Source organism: Haliaeetus leucocephalus, unplaced genomic scaffold (assembly GCF_000737465.1).
Source record: "Haliaeetus leucocephalus isolate CR32 unplaced genomic scaffold, Haliaeetus_leucocephalus-4.0 Scaffold153, whole genome shotgun sequence".
NCBI classification, from domain to species: domain Eukaryota; kingdom Metazoa; phylum Chordata; class Aves; order Accipitriformes; family Accipitridae; genus Haliaeetus; species Haliaeetus leucocephalus.
The window spans coordinates 377,661-393,695 of NW_010972589.1; the positions used below are offsets into that span (position 1 = coordinate 377,661).

At 40.2% G+C, this 16,035-nt stretch overlaps 1 protein-coding gene across 1 annotated transcript in view; it reads right to left on the bottom strand.

Annotated features, from left to right (window-relative positions):
• CPNE4 (copine IV) overlaps positions 1-16,035 on the bottom strand; it is a 192,940-nt gene continuing 176,905 nt past the window's right edge. The window contains exons 12-15 of the mRNA XM_010562021.1: positions 14,175-14,226; positions 9,557-9,690; positions 7,143-7,379; positions 1-584 (exon numbers count right to left, since the gene is read on the bottom strand). Of these exons, the coding sequence (XP_010560323.1) occupies positions 453-584; positions 7,143-7,379; positions 9,557-9,690; positions 14,175-14,226 (555 nt within the window). The 3' untranslated portion in view covers positions 1-452. The remainder of the gene's footprint in view (positions 585-7,142; positions 7,380-9,556; positions 9,691-14,174; positions 14,227-16,035) is intronic.

Genomic DNA, 16,035 nt, shown 5'->3' on the forward strand with positions numbered 1-16,035 from the left:
AACTGTGTTGTTTTTATTTTAAACATGCAAAATACAGTTCATGCATCTGCCATTTTGAAAAATTCTCTCATTTCATAGCAGATTAAACCAAAGACATTTTGGCTATCGACTCTCAATAAATATTTCAAAATGCTTTACAGTGTAAAGATAAGAAATTTAGCAAAATTTCAACAAACCTGTATAAAAAACAGATACAGATAACTTTTTATCTCAAGGCAACATGCTGTAATGTAAAGAGTTCACTTTTTTTTTTCTGGATTTTTTTTCTCGTAAAAAGTTTTCAACAATACAACTGCTTAACAGATTTAAGCCTTTAGGCTACACATGCAAAAAAAATGGTTATTTTAGTTAAAAATCACCAAAACGTGCTATTTTTTGTTTCATTTTTAAGTACAGTAGTTGTAGACAGTAGCATTTTTCTTTTTTAATTTTGTAAAAGAGTGCAGGCAGGTTCATGGAGCTAGTGTCCTGGAAGACTCGTACTCTGACATACATTTTGGTTTTATCCCTTTGCCATTGTAATAGTCCACGACTTGGTTTGGAACTTCAGCCAAAACGCTTTTTGCTAGAGCAGCTGGGGATGCCTGCAGGAAATGGTAGAAAACAAAAGCATTAACCTGTCTCTCTGCTGGAAGTGCCATGGGTTTTAGAGGCATTGGTGCCATGAGATCAAGGTAGGAAGTATGGTACAGAAATGGAAGGCAAAAAAGACTCAAAGTGTGTGGCGCTATTGCTGGAAACTCATTTTATGAGTCAGTTTGGGCATGTAGCTGTAGCTGCCTGAAAATACACTAAAGCCAAAAGTGCTCTGCATGTTTTTCAGGTCCGTTTGGACTATTTTAAGTTCAGGGTACCTTAACTTCCCTGTGCTCTGGGAGAGCACCACATCGCAATGAAAAGGGCTGCAAAGACTTCATTCATCAGCACTCAGTGAGTAACCCTGCAGAGCTTCAAGTTGAATATGAAAGGACATCACTGGGAAAGGGAGGCCTTCATCACCATTCTGCTCTTCAGGATCTGACATGCTGTTTTAATGGCTGGGGAAGTTTTTAATTCAGTAAAAAATACTTTGTTTTCATTGGCATTAAACCGCGGTCAAGAGAAAGCTTCAGTCCTAGGCTTTGTGGAGGCTTTAAAGCTCTTCCTGCAACCTATCAATGGCGGGTGTCAACCAGACTTAAGAACTGATGACCCTGAAATGTAGAGATGGATATAGAGATGGCCACTGGCTTTCACCGCAGGCAGGGAGGAGGGCTACTCCTCAGTGCAATGAGAAACCATGCCCTCCATTGACAACACACAGCTGCTGCCTCACACCCTGACAATGCTTCATTTTAAGCAGTGGGGCCTGTGGTTGTTTTGTGGGCAACTGTTACCTGCGTGTGCTGCAGAGATTTTCCTGAATTCCCTGAATTCAGCAGTGACAAAACTGGACTCCTGTTCTCCCATGCAGCCCAATAGCACCCTCTTGCCCTGTGTTTTGGATTTGCTTGTTTCTAAGTATTTAGGTAGAGCTGATTCCAAGCCCCTGTGAGCCAGCCTGCCTGACCATGTTCCCTCTGAGCCCACCACAAAAATGCAGTAAAAATGCAAATGCTTAACCGTCAGTTTGAGAGGTTTAAACTAATGTGTTTACCTCCAGATAGAGCACACATGGATCACACATGGCAGCTCAGACGATGCACTGGAACTCAACTGGTGGCTGGGTTGCATTTCTTCTGCACACCAAGTACTTTTTCCCACATTAATGAACACTTCCATCCTCACTGTCTGTTATATTGTCAGCCAGGTTTCAAAACTACCATGTCACAAAGTAGTTGTACTGACTGTTTATTGCCCTACTCTATTTCATGGGGTAGGATCCTTATCCTTTTAGAGTCTTAAAATTAGGCTTACAAAGGATGTAAATGGTAAACTATTCATAGGCAAGCTAATCCAGGGGTGCAGAAAGCCCCTGGGCTATTATAAATTCCAGTATCAAATCTTATAATACTACAAATACAAAGATAATGCTAGCAAACCCAGAAACAAAACTATTTTTTTTGTATTTTGGTATTTTGAGTCACATATGTGATTAGTAACAAATAAAATGAACTGCTTTTTCCCTACTGTGACATTTATACCAAAATATTTGTGCAGGCAAAAAAGCCTGGAACATTTCTGCATGAACAAACTAGCAAAGCAGAGCCCATGCTTTGTGTGACAGAGCGGGAACTGTTCTCAGGTGTTACGCAGTAACAGAACCTATTTATTTTAATCCTTCAGAGGGAAATGCATGGTTTTCCACAGTTGTTCTGTTCTTGCCTAAACCTGTTTTCAGTGAAATCAGCAGAAAATACCCCTCAGAGTCAGGCAAATGGCTGATTTCTATGTTGCTATTGAGAATTATTGTTTTTTTAATCTCCTTCCCAGTGTGCCAAAGCTGTATATACCTTAGCCCGCCTCTGTGTCATCTTACCAAAAATACAACCCTACATAAAGAGTAAAAACGGGGAATGGGGGAAGCGTCCTGGGCCACTGCTGCACACACAAGCCCTAGCAATCAGGAAACTTCACTCTGCTCTATCTTTAAAAATGCTGGGCAGGAGCACTTGCCACCAGCTTCTCTGGATCACGTGTAGTCCACATGCCTGAACATTGGACTGACATTCATCTCTCTGCATCATCCTCCCGCTGCCACTTCTCTCTCTTCTGATGCCACATCCATTCTTCCTGAGCGAAGGGTCAGCCCTTCAGAACAGGCTCTGCCAGGGCTCAGCTGCACGGCTGAACCACCACTGCCTGAGGAGTCAACTGAGCTATGCACTCCGTGCCCAATGTGCATGCTAAGTAAATAGCCTTTCACTGAGGTTTAAGCTAACACATTTACTGTGCTCACAGGCTCACAATGTGTGGCCCCACACAGAGCTGCCCTGGGGTAGCTGGCTTGACTCCGTGCTTCAGTCTGAACACGGATAACTGTTGCTTCACTGAGTTTCGTCGTGCTGGTGATGTCTTTCGGTCCTGGGGCTACTTCTAGCAGGGAGCATCCCAAAACCAGTGTTTGGGGCAATTTCTTGTCTGATGACTTGGGCCACCTGCACCTTATGTACTTCTGTGGTGGTAAAGCACTCTCACTTCTAGACCAGATGGTGCAAAGCAGCATTTGTATAAGTAAGAATCAGACCCAGTAACTTCTGAGCTAAAAACCAGCCCCAGTTCAGCAGTGCTGCATAAGGGTTGCCTGCGCTGGGTTTTTAACATAGATGGTACATCAATGTTTTACTGTAACGTTTTCTCCACTGTTTAACTGCTCTGCTTGAAGAGCATCCTAGCAATAAACACCTGAAGATGAATAGCTCTCAATTCATGGCTAATACACTTCAGATCGGCCAGGAGCAGGAAAATAATCCCCTATGATGATAATTGGTGTATATTACAAATGACTGTTGATTCAGTTCTATAGCTTCACCATGCTTAATCTTTAATTACAATGCATAGTGCAAAACATTGCTGCTTGCAGTGGTTAAGAGCTGTGCTCTCCACGATCATTTGTGATATATGTGTTATTAAGTCACAGTTGTTAGCCTTTATGATTAAATACAATGCAGAGTGGAATACAATCTACCTGTGGCATCAGATTTGTGCACAGTAAATATATTATGCATCCTAAAGGCAGAGAATTTCAGCTCTTAAAATATGCCTGTGAATGGCTCAAGACAGGTGATTTTCTTCAACTACATTTCAATGATTGTGAACATCACAGTTCTACAGTTTCAGGTGAAGGACACTCACATTGCTGGGGTGGTGAGCATTATAGAGAGAAGAAATTCACTTGGGTTCAAGGAAAATATTTTCCCTTTGTTTGTTATGTTCCCCTGTAGTGAACTGCATGTCATCCACTATACAATGGGACATTTTTTTAAGCAGTAATGATTACCTTGATTTATCAAGCCTCTGCAACTACAGGATTTGCCAAGAATACTACAATTATTATTATTTTCATAGCTTCAAAGATATTCCTTAAAGAAAGTAAAAAAGATAAGATACTTTACTGAAGTACTCCTGATGCACTACATCATGCAGGAGATTAAACCCCTATAATAAAGCTTTCTGTCTATATTGGGTCTTGAGTCAGTAAAATGTTGGAGTGGATGTGAGGTTTTAGGTATGTGAATAATTATAACGAATTGAAATGTGTTAAATGCCTATATGAGTGCTGTGCAGGATCAGAACCTTCTCTGAAGTCAAACTTATAAAATATAGGGGATTCACTCTATAGGTTATTTTTACAACTTCCTTCTCCCTCCTTTCAATTTTCTCACAGGGGCAGCTTTTGGATAGATTATTTTTGATTTCTTTGGATAGATATGAGATTTTGAGTTCCAGGCTGACCTGAGAATTGAAGTAATGAAAAAAAATATTGTTTGGGTTGACTCCAAATGAATTTCGGTTTACTGTTCCAGCAAAACAAAAAGTAATTGCTCACAAATAACATTTTCTTCCCTCCTTCCGTCAGTAGTAGAGGTAATACAGATTTAGGCATAAATAAATACTTGATTTATCAGAAAAACCTATAAACCTTATACGACTTGATTTGTAGTCTTTCTAAAAAGGTCCTTCAACATTTTTTTTCTGCTTAATAGTTGAGTGACCTAAATACCAAAGCTAAACACAAGGTACATTGACAAAAGGGATGTGGTTTTTGACTAAATACATTTTTTACTTAAAGCTGTCAAATGTAATATGCTGATTTATGGTAACTCTTGTGTTTGGTCAGAACTGATCTGACAAAAATCACCCAAATGTGTTAAATCCACATTTCTCTGTGGGGAAAAATAAGTTTGAATCAAAACATTACACTAATTTCTCCCATGAAAAGTTATTTCACTAGTTGATGCAAAAGGCATGGTCTTTTTTTTGTGCTGAGGATAAGTAAGCAAGATAGCTGTGAATGTCACTTTGTTAAGAGAGAGACATTGTTTGAGATATGACAATAAAGAAATTCAGCCAGAAGTGGCTATTGATATGGGCACTCATCCATTACACTGACATTTGTTGAAATGCTGAAAGATCACAATAAACAGACTAAATATCAAGTCATATAAGATATATTGACTTTTCTGATGCAGCAAATACAATTATCTATCTCTATGTCTGTATTATCTCTGCCACTGAGAGAAATGGGGAGAAAAATATCACTATTTAACAAGAGCAATAAATTTTTAAGGTTGCTATCCTCTCCCAGTACTGGGGAAGTTAATCTAAAACAGCTAAAAATAATATATGCTTGTCATTTGACCAATGCTAGCGATTAAAATCACACATAAACTCACTCACAAGTAACACCAGAGGCACAATATATTCAGTGCCCAGAACTGCAACTGTCAGCGTTAATCTATTCAATTAAGGATGATTTCAACTTTGTTAAAAAAAATCACAAAATGAAACTAAAAATAACTAGTGCAGCTGCTTTGCCAGTTCCTTGCAGAAACAGGTTTTCAACTAATTGGAAGTAGGTCTAGCACTAGCCCATAAATAACTTGCCTCTCGACACTTTTACAATAGACTACAGTGCAGCACTACGCACTTGTGATTATCTTATGAGGAGAATCACAAGCTATGAGCAGGTTGTGCTCATACTTTTTTGCAGTAGATAGGTGACTGAGTGGCACTGTCAGCATAGAAATGTATGTATCTACAATTCAGTGGCAAATCTGCAGCCATTTGGCATGGTGTCACCAAACTAATAGCTCAGGGGGAGTTCACCTCCTGTGAGGATCCATTTTTTACATAAAGGTAGAGGGAAAAGAGGAACAAGTTTGTTTCTCTTACTCCTCAGTAGAGTTTGTGAAAGTAAGAAATGTGTCTAGATCTAAGACAAATATGCCAAAATAGTATTTTGAAGTGAGAAAAGAACAACTCTTGAGAAGAGGAAAATAAAATGAAGGTATTTTGGAAGTAGCAAACAGAAAAAAGAAATCTCCTGTGGTAACAAAAAACCTAGAAAAACTAAAGAAATGTAAGCACTGCAACCAATATGCAGACCAAAACCAACCCAGAGTTGAAAACTTCTGTGTGACATATCCAGATCCAAGGCTCACTAGCGTATGGGAGTGGATTGGAAAGGGCAATCTCATGAGGAGAATGAGTCAGTTACACTGTGGGGTAAAGAAATTTTCAAATCAAATACTGAGGATATGCTTCCTAGACACCAAGGTGAGCAAAAAAGCAGTCTGGAGAACCATTTCAATATAACAGAAAGAATGAGGGGAAGGAAGGGAGATGGAAAAACAGAGAGAAAGCAATGTGATCAGCATTGCTGCGGAACACACTGGCCATTCCATGCCTCCATATGGAGGAAAAGGGCCCTGAAAAACCTGGCTGTGTGTGGGAAAGCTCCTTCTGTGGGCGAACACAGTCTCTACCCAGCTGCCGAAAAAGTCCCTGGGACAGATGCTGCAATGTAGGGCAGGTGACTGGGGAGAAAAGTACATAGCCAAGGCATTATTTCAAGTTTGGCAATTTAACGCTGGGTCTGTCCCTTCCTCTCCTACAGAGTGTTCCCTACACCACAGTGGGCTCAGACAGGAACAGCTGGCTGAAGCTCTTAGTAACACCATTTTCTTGGTTGTGTTCTTGTACAGAATTTGGGGAAAGGGTTTGGAGGCAACCAGGATGCTGTGGGTGGATAGTCCTGCCTTTGAGAACTCAGGGACCTAAATTTCAATAAGGAAACAGACTCCCGGGGAACACTGTGAGTACAAATTCACAGCCATTTCAGCTGCCTGTGGAAATGAAGGGGTGGAAAGCAGAATACAGTAGTCCTAATAGAACAGATGTAAAGAGAATGGAAGAGAGACACCAGGACAAATAAGTCAGGAGGGGCAACAAAACTAAAATCAGGGAGAAAGTGGAACTAAGGACTGGCACCACAAGAAGCACATGGATTCTGCCCCATCTCTTCCTTCCCCACCCTCACCATCTCACTAATGAAGCACATTTCATTCTGTACTGCTTTTTCTCTCAATTTCTGACACAATAATGCCATAGGATTACTGAACACTTCATGCCCATACAAAGTTAGGCCCAGCCCCAGAGACTGTTCCCTATATGTTACATACATTCAGCCTTCTGCAGAATGGATGGAAAAGTCAGCTTACATGTTTGAAGTTCCTAAATGGCACAAACTGGACAATATCTCGAAGCACAGGCTCGCCCTTGGGAGACCTCAGGATCCCATCATCACCATCCAGCATCTGCATGTCACTAAAATCGGCGTTCCCCACCCCGACGATGATGACTGACATGGGAAGGTGAGAGGCATGGACAATGGCCTCTCTGGTGTCAGCCATGTCTGTGATGACGCCGTCCGTCAGAATCAGCAAGATGAAATATTGCTGAAGTTGTTGGACAAGAAGTGAAAAATTATATCATTAGTTAATCTTCCAAAGCTGCTTGCCCTTTTCCAGTATAAAAGTGCTTCTGGTAACTCACTCATGGACTTTTTAAAATAGTGACTCAAAGGTTAAGTGTGTTTTCCATCCAAACCTCCTCAGCTACTAATCTGTCCTCTTCTGGAGTTTAGCTCTAGTTCAGGTAATTTCCAGGAGCTGGAGGGAGCCAAGGCATGCACAGTGTAGAAAAGGGGGTTTCTAGCTGCTAGGGCTGGGAGAGTCAGGACTTTGGCTGGGAAGTCTGGAATAGTCCTGAGATCCTCACTAGCCCTATTTTCCATCTGCTGCACAATCACTTCTGCTGACAGTTTCCAATTACATTTTTTTTCCCTTTGGGAACCAGTGGGAGGCAGGAAGGAATGGGGTATTGAAGCGTTACAAGCCTGTAGCAGAGCTGTCAGGGAGGTTATGACAGCACTTTGCAGAGGTGCTTTGCTAACAGGCAAGTGGGATGGGTGCAGCCGTCTGCAAACTGGAGGGTGATCCAGTGGTGCCTGTAGGAGAAGCACCACACCATGGCAGGTCTACTGAATTCTGCAGAGTAATGGGGTCCCTGAGGAGAGCAAGGGCATGCGCAGGGAGGAATATGTCCATTTTCAAACACTTCATACAGAGCCCTGAAGAGAGATTTTCTCATTCTCTAGAGGAGAGCAAGCAATTTTGTGTGCTTGTCATTTCTTTCCCCAAACTCCCAAGTCCACTGGACTGGGATCATGGGCTATGACATCTTCACTTAGTAATGGGGAAGAGTGACTCTCACTTGGATCCTTTATGAATTGTTAGGCAGCTGGAGTCATTTAACAAATGTGCATCAATAGGAAAAATGAACAGGTCACAGAATTTGGTCACTCTGCACAGGCAATACCAACACACAAAACATCATTAAGGTTTTTGTATACACAGCTATATAAACTCACACAGAGTTCTGTTCATTATCTCCTGCCATGAATAAAACAAAACATGCAGGGAGAAAACTTCATCTTGAAGACTCATGCTATAAATTAATTTCTTTTTCAAACGAAGCTTAGGTCTGGAAGAATGAAGCAACTTATTCAATATGACATACTTGTTCAGAGGCAGCACTGGGAACAGAGTGAGCCACCTCACGATTAGGTGGGTATGGAAATTCAAACATAGCAATTGCCCATTTTAGGACTGGGACCCTAAATAGTATCAAGATCCTGGAAACAGCAGTGGAGTGACAATCACAAGCCCAGACTCATGAACAGAAATATTTGGGAACTGCTGCCTTAATAGTACTTAAAAAAAGGCTTCAGCACATGAAGAAAGCTTAGAGAAAGCTCCAGGCCTGGTGATGAGATACATGCCAATGCACAGCTCTATTCTGTTCCTATACATAGTCATTTATCTTGCTGCAGTATACAAGCCCTCTCTTACATCCTTGACTCAACAGCACTGCTCTTGTAAATGTTTCAGACCTCCTCGGTCCCGTACTTTCTCCAATTCTCTCATTCTCCCTTTCTCCCATTCTGTTTGGAAGGCAGGAGAAAAATAAGCCTAATCCATTTCAAAGATGTACATTTAAAACACTATCTATGCTTAAGCCTTTTAGCCCAAGAATCTGTCATGGATTTTGTATCAGATGCAGGCTAACAGACTTGTCTCCTGATTTCTAAAAGGCACATAATACTCCATGTCAGTCATAGCAAATTGAAAACTCTATCACTGTAGTTTTCAAAGGAATGGTTGTAAAAATCCCCTAGTTGAACAAAAACGTTTTAGTACAGCCTCTGCAGGAGACTTGAAATGGGGTAATCTGTAGGGAATAATCTGAACTCATCTCCTTGTATGATCAACACTTTCAGGGCTTGGCCCCTACATTTCTGTAACCTTAGTGGTTTCCACAGTGAAGAACTGGTTGTGTTACAGTAAAATAGCTCTAAAAGCAAGAAACAGAACAGTGGGAGAAGAGTTTAAAATTGTGACTATTGAAGCTAGATACACTGCTCCAGCTGACACAGACTCAAGCTGCCCTCTGTGAGGGCAGTTAGAGAAAACTGTGAAGGCATGATTCCCACACATGAAAAGCCTTTGTTTTGATGGTCTACAAGAGATACATCATAAGACAAGAAAAAAGCCAAACAGCATTATGCCCTTACCGAGGCCTCCTTGGTGTTGGTCTCCTCTGATGCTGATTTTGCCACCTTCTGGATGATGGGAGCAATGTTTGTTGGCCCATACAGCTGCAGCTTGGGCAGGCAGCTCTGATAAGCCTCCACAACACCTTGTATTCCTGGCATGAAAAGCCACACAAAAGGCAAATAAATGTGGTATATCACCAATATTGTGCTTGTTTAAAATGTAAATAAAAGGCAGGTTCTTAATGAATAAATTCAAAATATCACACGATTAGCAAGGACTAACAACTTCAGATAATTTCTGAGAAGCTGTCTCTAGCTGCCTTGAATCTAGTCTGTAATATATAATTCATTATACCATGCTTCTCCTTCCCAGCAGTTTTTAATGTCTATTTTCTAGGAATGAGCTTGCAATGCCATAGGTCCCATCCTTCTCAGTTCAAGGTGTAAGTGATCACTTCCTGATCACCAGCTAAGATTCATGCTAAAAGGGCAGGCACAAATTAAAAACACTTCAACACTTCTCTCTCCTCCTCTTCAGATAAATATTTTTCTCTGTTTATCGTGGTAGTTACCAACAAGTTTGCCCTTTGTACTTACAACCTAGAGTTGTCAAGAATTCAAACATCTTTTCAAATACCTGACTCCCCTCTGCTAAGAAAATAATTTTTCAGGGTGAATTTGCATAATTGCTCACAGATTGAATTCGACTATGACCAAAAAGCTGTGAAATCTTGGAAGAAACAGCAGGATGCTTTGCAGTCTACAGAAAAATGAGCTTTAGTCAGGAAGTTTTGATGGAGAACTAGCTATTTTTGGCTTTTTCATTTCAGGATATATAGCCAGACCAGGGAGAACAGACTTCTGCTGACACACTTGACAGATCACAGAATGGAAATTGGTGTTTTCAATCATTGAGAAGAAGGATTTCTTGAAGTGGTGCATGTTAGTCTCCACATTCAGAACTCCCAGCTTACCAGACCTAAAGGATTAGAGGTCTCAAGTTGGAAAGAAAGTGATAGACTGAAGAGCTTTGTAAAGGATGCTGAAGAATGAAATTACTTCAATAAGATCCTAAGCCAGTTTCAGTTTGCACTGAGACTAGCTCACTCATGAGATTTTACTCAGCCATGTTTACTGGATATATGGGTGCAGACCAGTGACTAACAAATCACAGGGAGTTGTAATTGCTTTACAACGATACACCTGAACGTCCTGCGAAAAAAATGGTGGAGAATGCAGTCTTCTTTCTTTATAGATAGCTACAAACATATTTTTCCATTGCAGCACTCACAGACAAAAGAACACGCTCCAATTATAGCTATGATTGGCTAAAATGTAATGTTACAAAATTTCCCTTGGTAATTCCAGTGGCTAAATTACATATTGCAAAACTGACCTTTTGTTAACTCCCAATTTTAAACCTGCTAAGGATTTCATTACATATACTTACTGATCTTGCATGAAAGCCTCATAAATCTTCCCTGAGATGATGACAAGATACGTAGTTTTTTCGTATGCATTAAAATAGTAGAAGATAAACCTCACTCCCTGCATTCCACACAAATTTAGTGTGGTTCATGTCAGAAAGTTGCTTTCATCTTAGAAAGAAACATGTTCTAGAAACATAATTTCTTGTTCGTTATCTCAGATTAATATCTTTTAGAAGTATCTACTGTCCTTATATATCCAAATCCAACAGAATATGTAAGTGGCTTACTTTGTAGCTTACTTTTCTTGGACTCCTTTATTTTAGGGAGAGCCAATGTGCATTTTTCTTCACAATTCAACTCTTTACATTTTCAATTGGAATCCAATTTCAATAGCTCTTATGAAATACACTGTATGCATATATATATGGGTTTAACATGCATGTAGAGTACATGCATGTGTAGAAGAAGCATTCATTCAGATTAGAGGTTGTCACTTTCTTCCTCAGACAATAAAGACTAAATATTAAGTATAAGACTATAAATATAATGCACTATAAATATAAGGCTACAAATACTAACATTTTCAAGAGTGGAAATGGTAACAAGGGAGGAAATGTGAGGATATCTGTGTTTTATGAATTCCAGTGATCTTCATATCAATACACAGTCCCTATTCAATGTAGAGTGATGCTTCACACTACCTGGTGCCAGCGAAAGCTCACTACTTCCACAAAGAAAGGGATTTCATTCCTCAAAAGCAAATTAGACACATACTTTTTATATTGGATCCAATCTTTTTTTTTTTGGTTTAAAGCAAGATACTCTTCAGCAATTTTCCTTTGTTTTCTGTCAAGTATGCTAAATATTACAAGGAAAAATAGTGTGGTCACTAAGCACTTTATCTCCCTCTCACTCTTGCATCCTCTCTCTGCATGACATGCTGGTGTTACTGCTCCCCGTGTCACCTAATACAGTGAGAGCATCTAGAAAACATCACAGAAGAATTGGCAGTAGGAACTAATCAAGCGTCCATGACAGGCAGGTGATGAGCAAGCTGCAGCAGAAGATTAAACAACATGTTTTCTGGTCTGTCTCCTTTTCTTGCTTTCATCCAGATGGATATTATTTTAAAAGGGATCATTTAGGACAAAGAAGTGCTTTTTATATCTCATAGATGCATGTGCGAATCCTGCAAAATTTCTTCCCTGGCCTTCTTTCGTGCTGCAACCATCTTTTTATGTCTTCTTAGCCCTAAAACTCCTTTTAGGTGATGGGTTAACTTATCAGATAACTGAGTCTTATGCAAAGAGCCAAGTAAAGTTTAAATACATAACAAATATTAAGTGACATACGCCAAGGCAAGGCTCATAGAGCAGCTCCTTTTTTTTTTTTTAACCTCCTCTCATTTCCATTGTTACATTTTATTTTGCATACATAGTATTGTCTGGATAGTAAGTTCTTTACTTGCAGAACGTTTGTCTGTCCAACCTCTGACCTGCTGCTGGCACTACACAGATGTGACAGCCTTTTCAATCGATACAAATCATTATATAACAATGTCAGTGTGATAGAAGAATTAGCCTTGGACTCAAAAGAGGCAGCAAAGGGAGGATAAAAAAAATGTTCTTTGCATAGATTGTTAGAGCTTTTTTCTGAGGTACACGGAAGGTCACAAATGTCCTGCATTTAGACTAGGAAACGAAGCTGTATTTGAACACTACATGCATAAATATGTTATCACTTAATGCTGACCATTGTTAACTGAGATGTTTTAAACAGATCAGGCCCTGTGTAGATACCAATTTGTCTGTGTTCAGAAGCAGGCAAGCTAACACATTTTAAAATACAATGGTCCCAACAACATTCTGAGGTCTGTTTTGCTTCCCCACCTCATCCCCGCACCCTCAGCATGACTAAAATCTCAACTTCAATCTGGCTTACAAGCTTACAGGCACTTCTAGATGCATACATGTAATTTCTGCTTCTTTTAATGTCTTAAAAACAATGTAAAAAGCTGTGTGAACACAGCAAGCAGCTGTAGGACTTATGCCCAATTCCATTTCAAGCATATGATCTGCAGAGGCTGGTGCAGTCCAACAATCCAAGCACAACAACAAAGCAGGAATGCCCACTGAACCAAAAACATGAGGTCTTGCATTTAAGATACATGAACTCTGAATTCTTTTAATGTCTCTTTCCCTTGAATTGCTCATCCTCTCTTCTTTTCCTCACTTTATTTCTTGGCATTTTAATTCTCATCCTGAACATATCCCATTGAGCATGCCTGAGAGAAAGCCACTAATAAGCCTGAGAAGGGCTGAAAGAAGCAGCTAGAAAATTTGAACAGTAAAAGCATTTTGAAAAACCCATTTCAGTGTTTGGATGGTAGCAGAAGGATAAGGGAGAATTACAGCCTGTGGATTTTAGACAGCAATGATCATCTGAACAAGACTCTCAACTAAGTGTTAGTCTGGGATTACTTGTTAGGCTGTTTAGAGATTATTGTCCTGTTATTCTCTTTTACAAAATGTGTGCATTGTGGCAGGAGATTCCAGAAAGACAGCATCAGTCACTGCAGACCTCACTTACAAATACAAGACATACAGCAACATCTGCTACATAAATCTGGCATCCGACTATCGAAGATTAGTGGTTGTTGCTAGAACACACCAATATCTTACACTGTGTTGAAAAAGCCTCCTGCTGCATTTGCTGTCATGAAAGCGTGCTTCCTTCTACCACAGTAGTCTACTGTAGCCTACTAGTAGGCTACTGTTGTTATAGGTCTGGCCAAAGAACTGGCTCTAAACTGAGGGAATCTTTGATCACTGAGGTTCACAGCCTGCTTTTGCATGTCCTGCCCTTCTTAGCTGCACAACCTATGGTGTTGATGTAGCTGAACATCTGGAACGAATCTAGAAGACATGGCTTTAGTTTTCAGAAATGCTAGTGATTTGGGGAAGTGCAAGTGCTGAATGTCCAACGTGGTGTACTTTCAAAGGGACCTATTTTTCAGGAAATTAATGTGTGACACTTTCTAAGGTTTCTAAAGATAAGCCCGATGGCTTGGAGCCTGTCACATTTTGAAAATCCTGGCTGTGTTCTTTAAAAAACATTTTCAGTAATACTCAGGTAATACAATAAAAAATGCAAGCACATTTTGCACACAGAAGAAATATGGCAGTCTGTCCTAATGTGAGCATTACCTGCACATTCTGGGTTGTCTTCATTGAAATTGATTGCAAAATCATGAGAGACCTGCAGATAAATGGAAAGAAAAGAAGAAGACTGTAGTCAGAAAAATTATTCCAAGAGGACTTGCAGTTAAACACCCTTTACATTCTTTCTGTGTCAAACCAGAGATCTTGCAAGCTTTCAGCTATTAAGTGTGAAATACAGTCCCAGCTGGAAGTCCCAACAGAAACAAAGTAACAAAACTGGAATCAAACCTGTCAACAACAACAACAAAACCAAGAAAAATAGCACAAAGACCCAAGTACATAAGAAATCCCATAAATACGGTGTCAGGATTGGGCTATCCATGCCAGGCACAGAAGAGGGATCTATTGCTGAGAAGATTTAAATGCCAGCTCTCCCTCGCTCAGCATCTCAGCTTGCAGCAGAGAGAAAGCAGGTTGCGATTCAGCAGGGACAGCAGAAGCTCAGCCCCCTTCTGAATCCTGCACTCGCAGGTGTGAACAGTTCCTCATCTGAAGGCCATGGGAGTACTGGGAGAATAATTTATTCTCCAAAGAGATCAAGGAAGTCACCTGACCCACTGTGAAATAATAATCTAAGAAATATAAGGGACCTAAGCTGGTTAAGAAGGTAGATTAGGCTGGGGGGGAGGGGGAATTAAGCAGAAAAAACCCTGAAAACTCGTGTTTTTCCTCAAATTTAGTGAATATCCCAGCCTTTCTCTCCAAATCCGTCTGTAATAAAATACTACAGAGCTATTTTCTAAAAGAAATGACTGTGAATACAAAGACGTTTCTGATTTTCTAATAAAACAATGTATTGTATCTTCGGTGGCTTGGGAAAATAATACCAGACTTCTGTATGCACAAATAATGCAAGGCAATGTAAGTCTCAGGTTCCAGGCTTCCTCTGTCTGTCTGTCCCTTAGAGATCTGCATTCACAGTACAAATCTGTTGGGACTGAAACTTTCTTCCGATGCTCTTTTCTGGTTTTAAGGTTTGTTCTTGCCTGCATTTTTTTCCAGATTCTTTTTTGCTCCTTTCTTTGATCACTGAGAAGGCTTGATTCCTTTTACTCTCTTCAGCTCTGAAGCTCAGTCTCTTGCTTCTCTTGTTTGTCTTAAATTGTCTTGAATGAAGCCCAACTTTTGTCTTGCAATGCACAGTGTATGTATACATATTTTTTTTTTTGGTTTGCAAAAAGTGGATATGGCTGAGACTTAAGCAGGCAATTTGCACAATTTAAAGTTGAACTTAGGTATATCATTCCAGATTCATGAAGGCATTTATATAGCTAACTCCAATTACACACATTTGAGACTTTATAGATCTCTGTAGGACCTTCAGAAGTACCAACAGTCCTAGTCATATGAAAAGCAACCTGTTTACTCCCTGTAAAATGGAACCTGGGTTATTTGCAGAAAGAGATTTATTTGTTGGATGTTGCTGTTTTATTTGCTAGTTTAGACCACTTCACAGCACAGTATGGAAACTGGTCTATGACTAAGAGACCCATGGATCAAATATGTGATTACAGAGAAGCTCCTGTAAAAGCGAAGTGGTGTAAGTTGGCTAATTACTGCCAAAGAGAGTTTCTCATAGAGAAATTGAATTTCCCCATCATATGCTGGCCTTGCTCACCAGTGATGCCTACCGCTACTTATTAAGAGGTTAAATAAAGCAGGACTTCTACCATGATGGGAAAGGACTGAAGGAGCAACTCACTGAAGAGTCTGCAGCCAACTCAGCCCAGCCAGGAATTTGGTATGTCTACACAAAGCATCAGTTGCCTCTTACGGAGGGTTTTGCATGGGCCCTTCAGGCTACCCTACTTGGCCATGGAAGATAATGCAGACAGTCACTACCTGT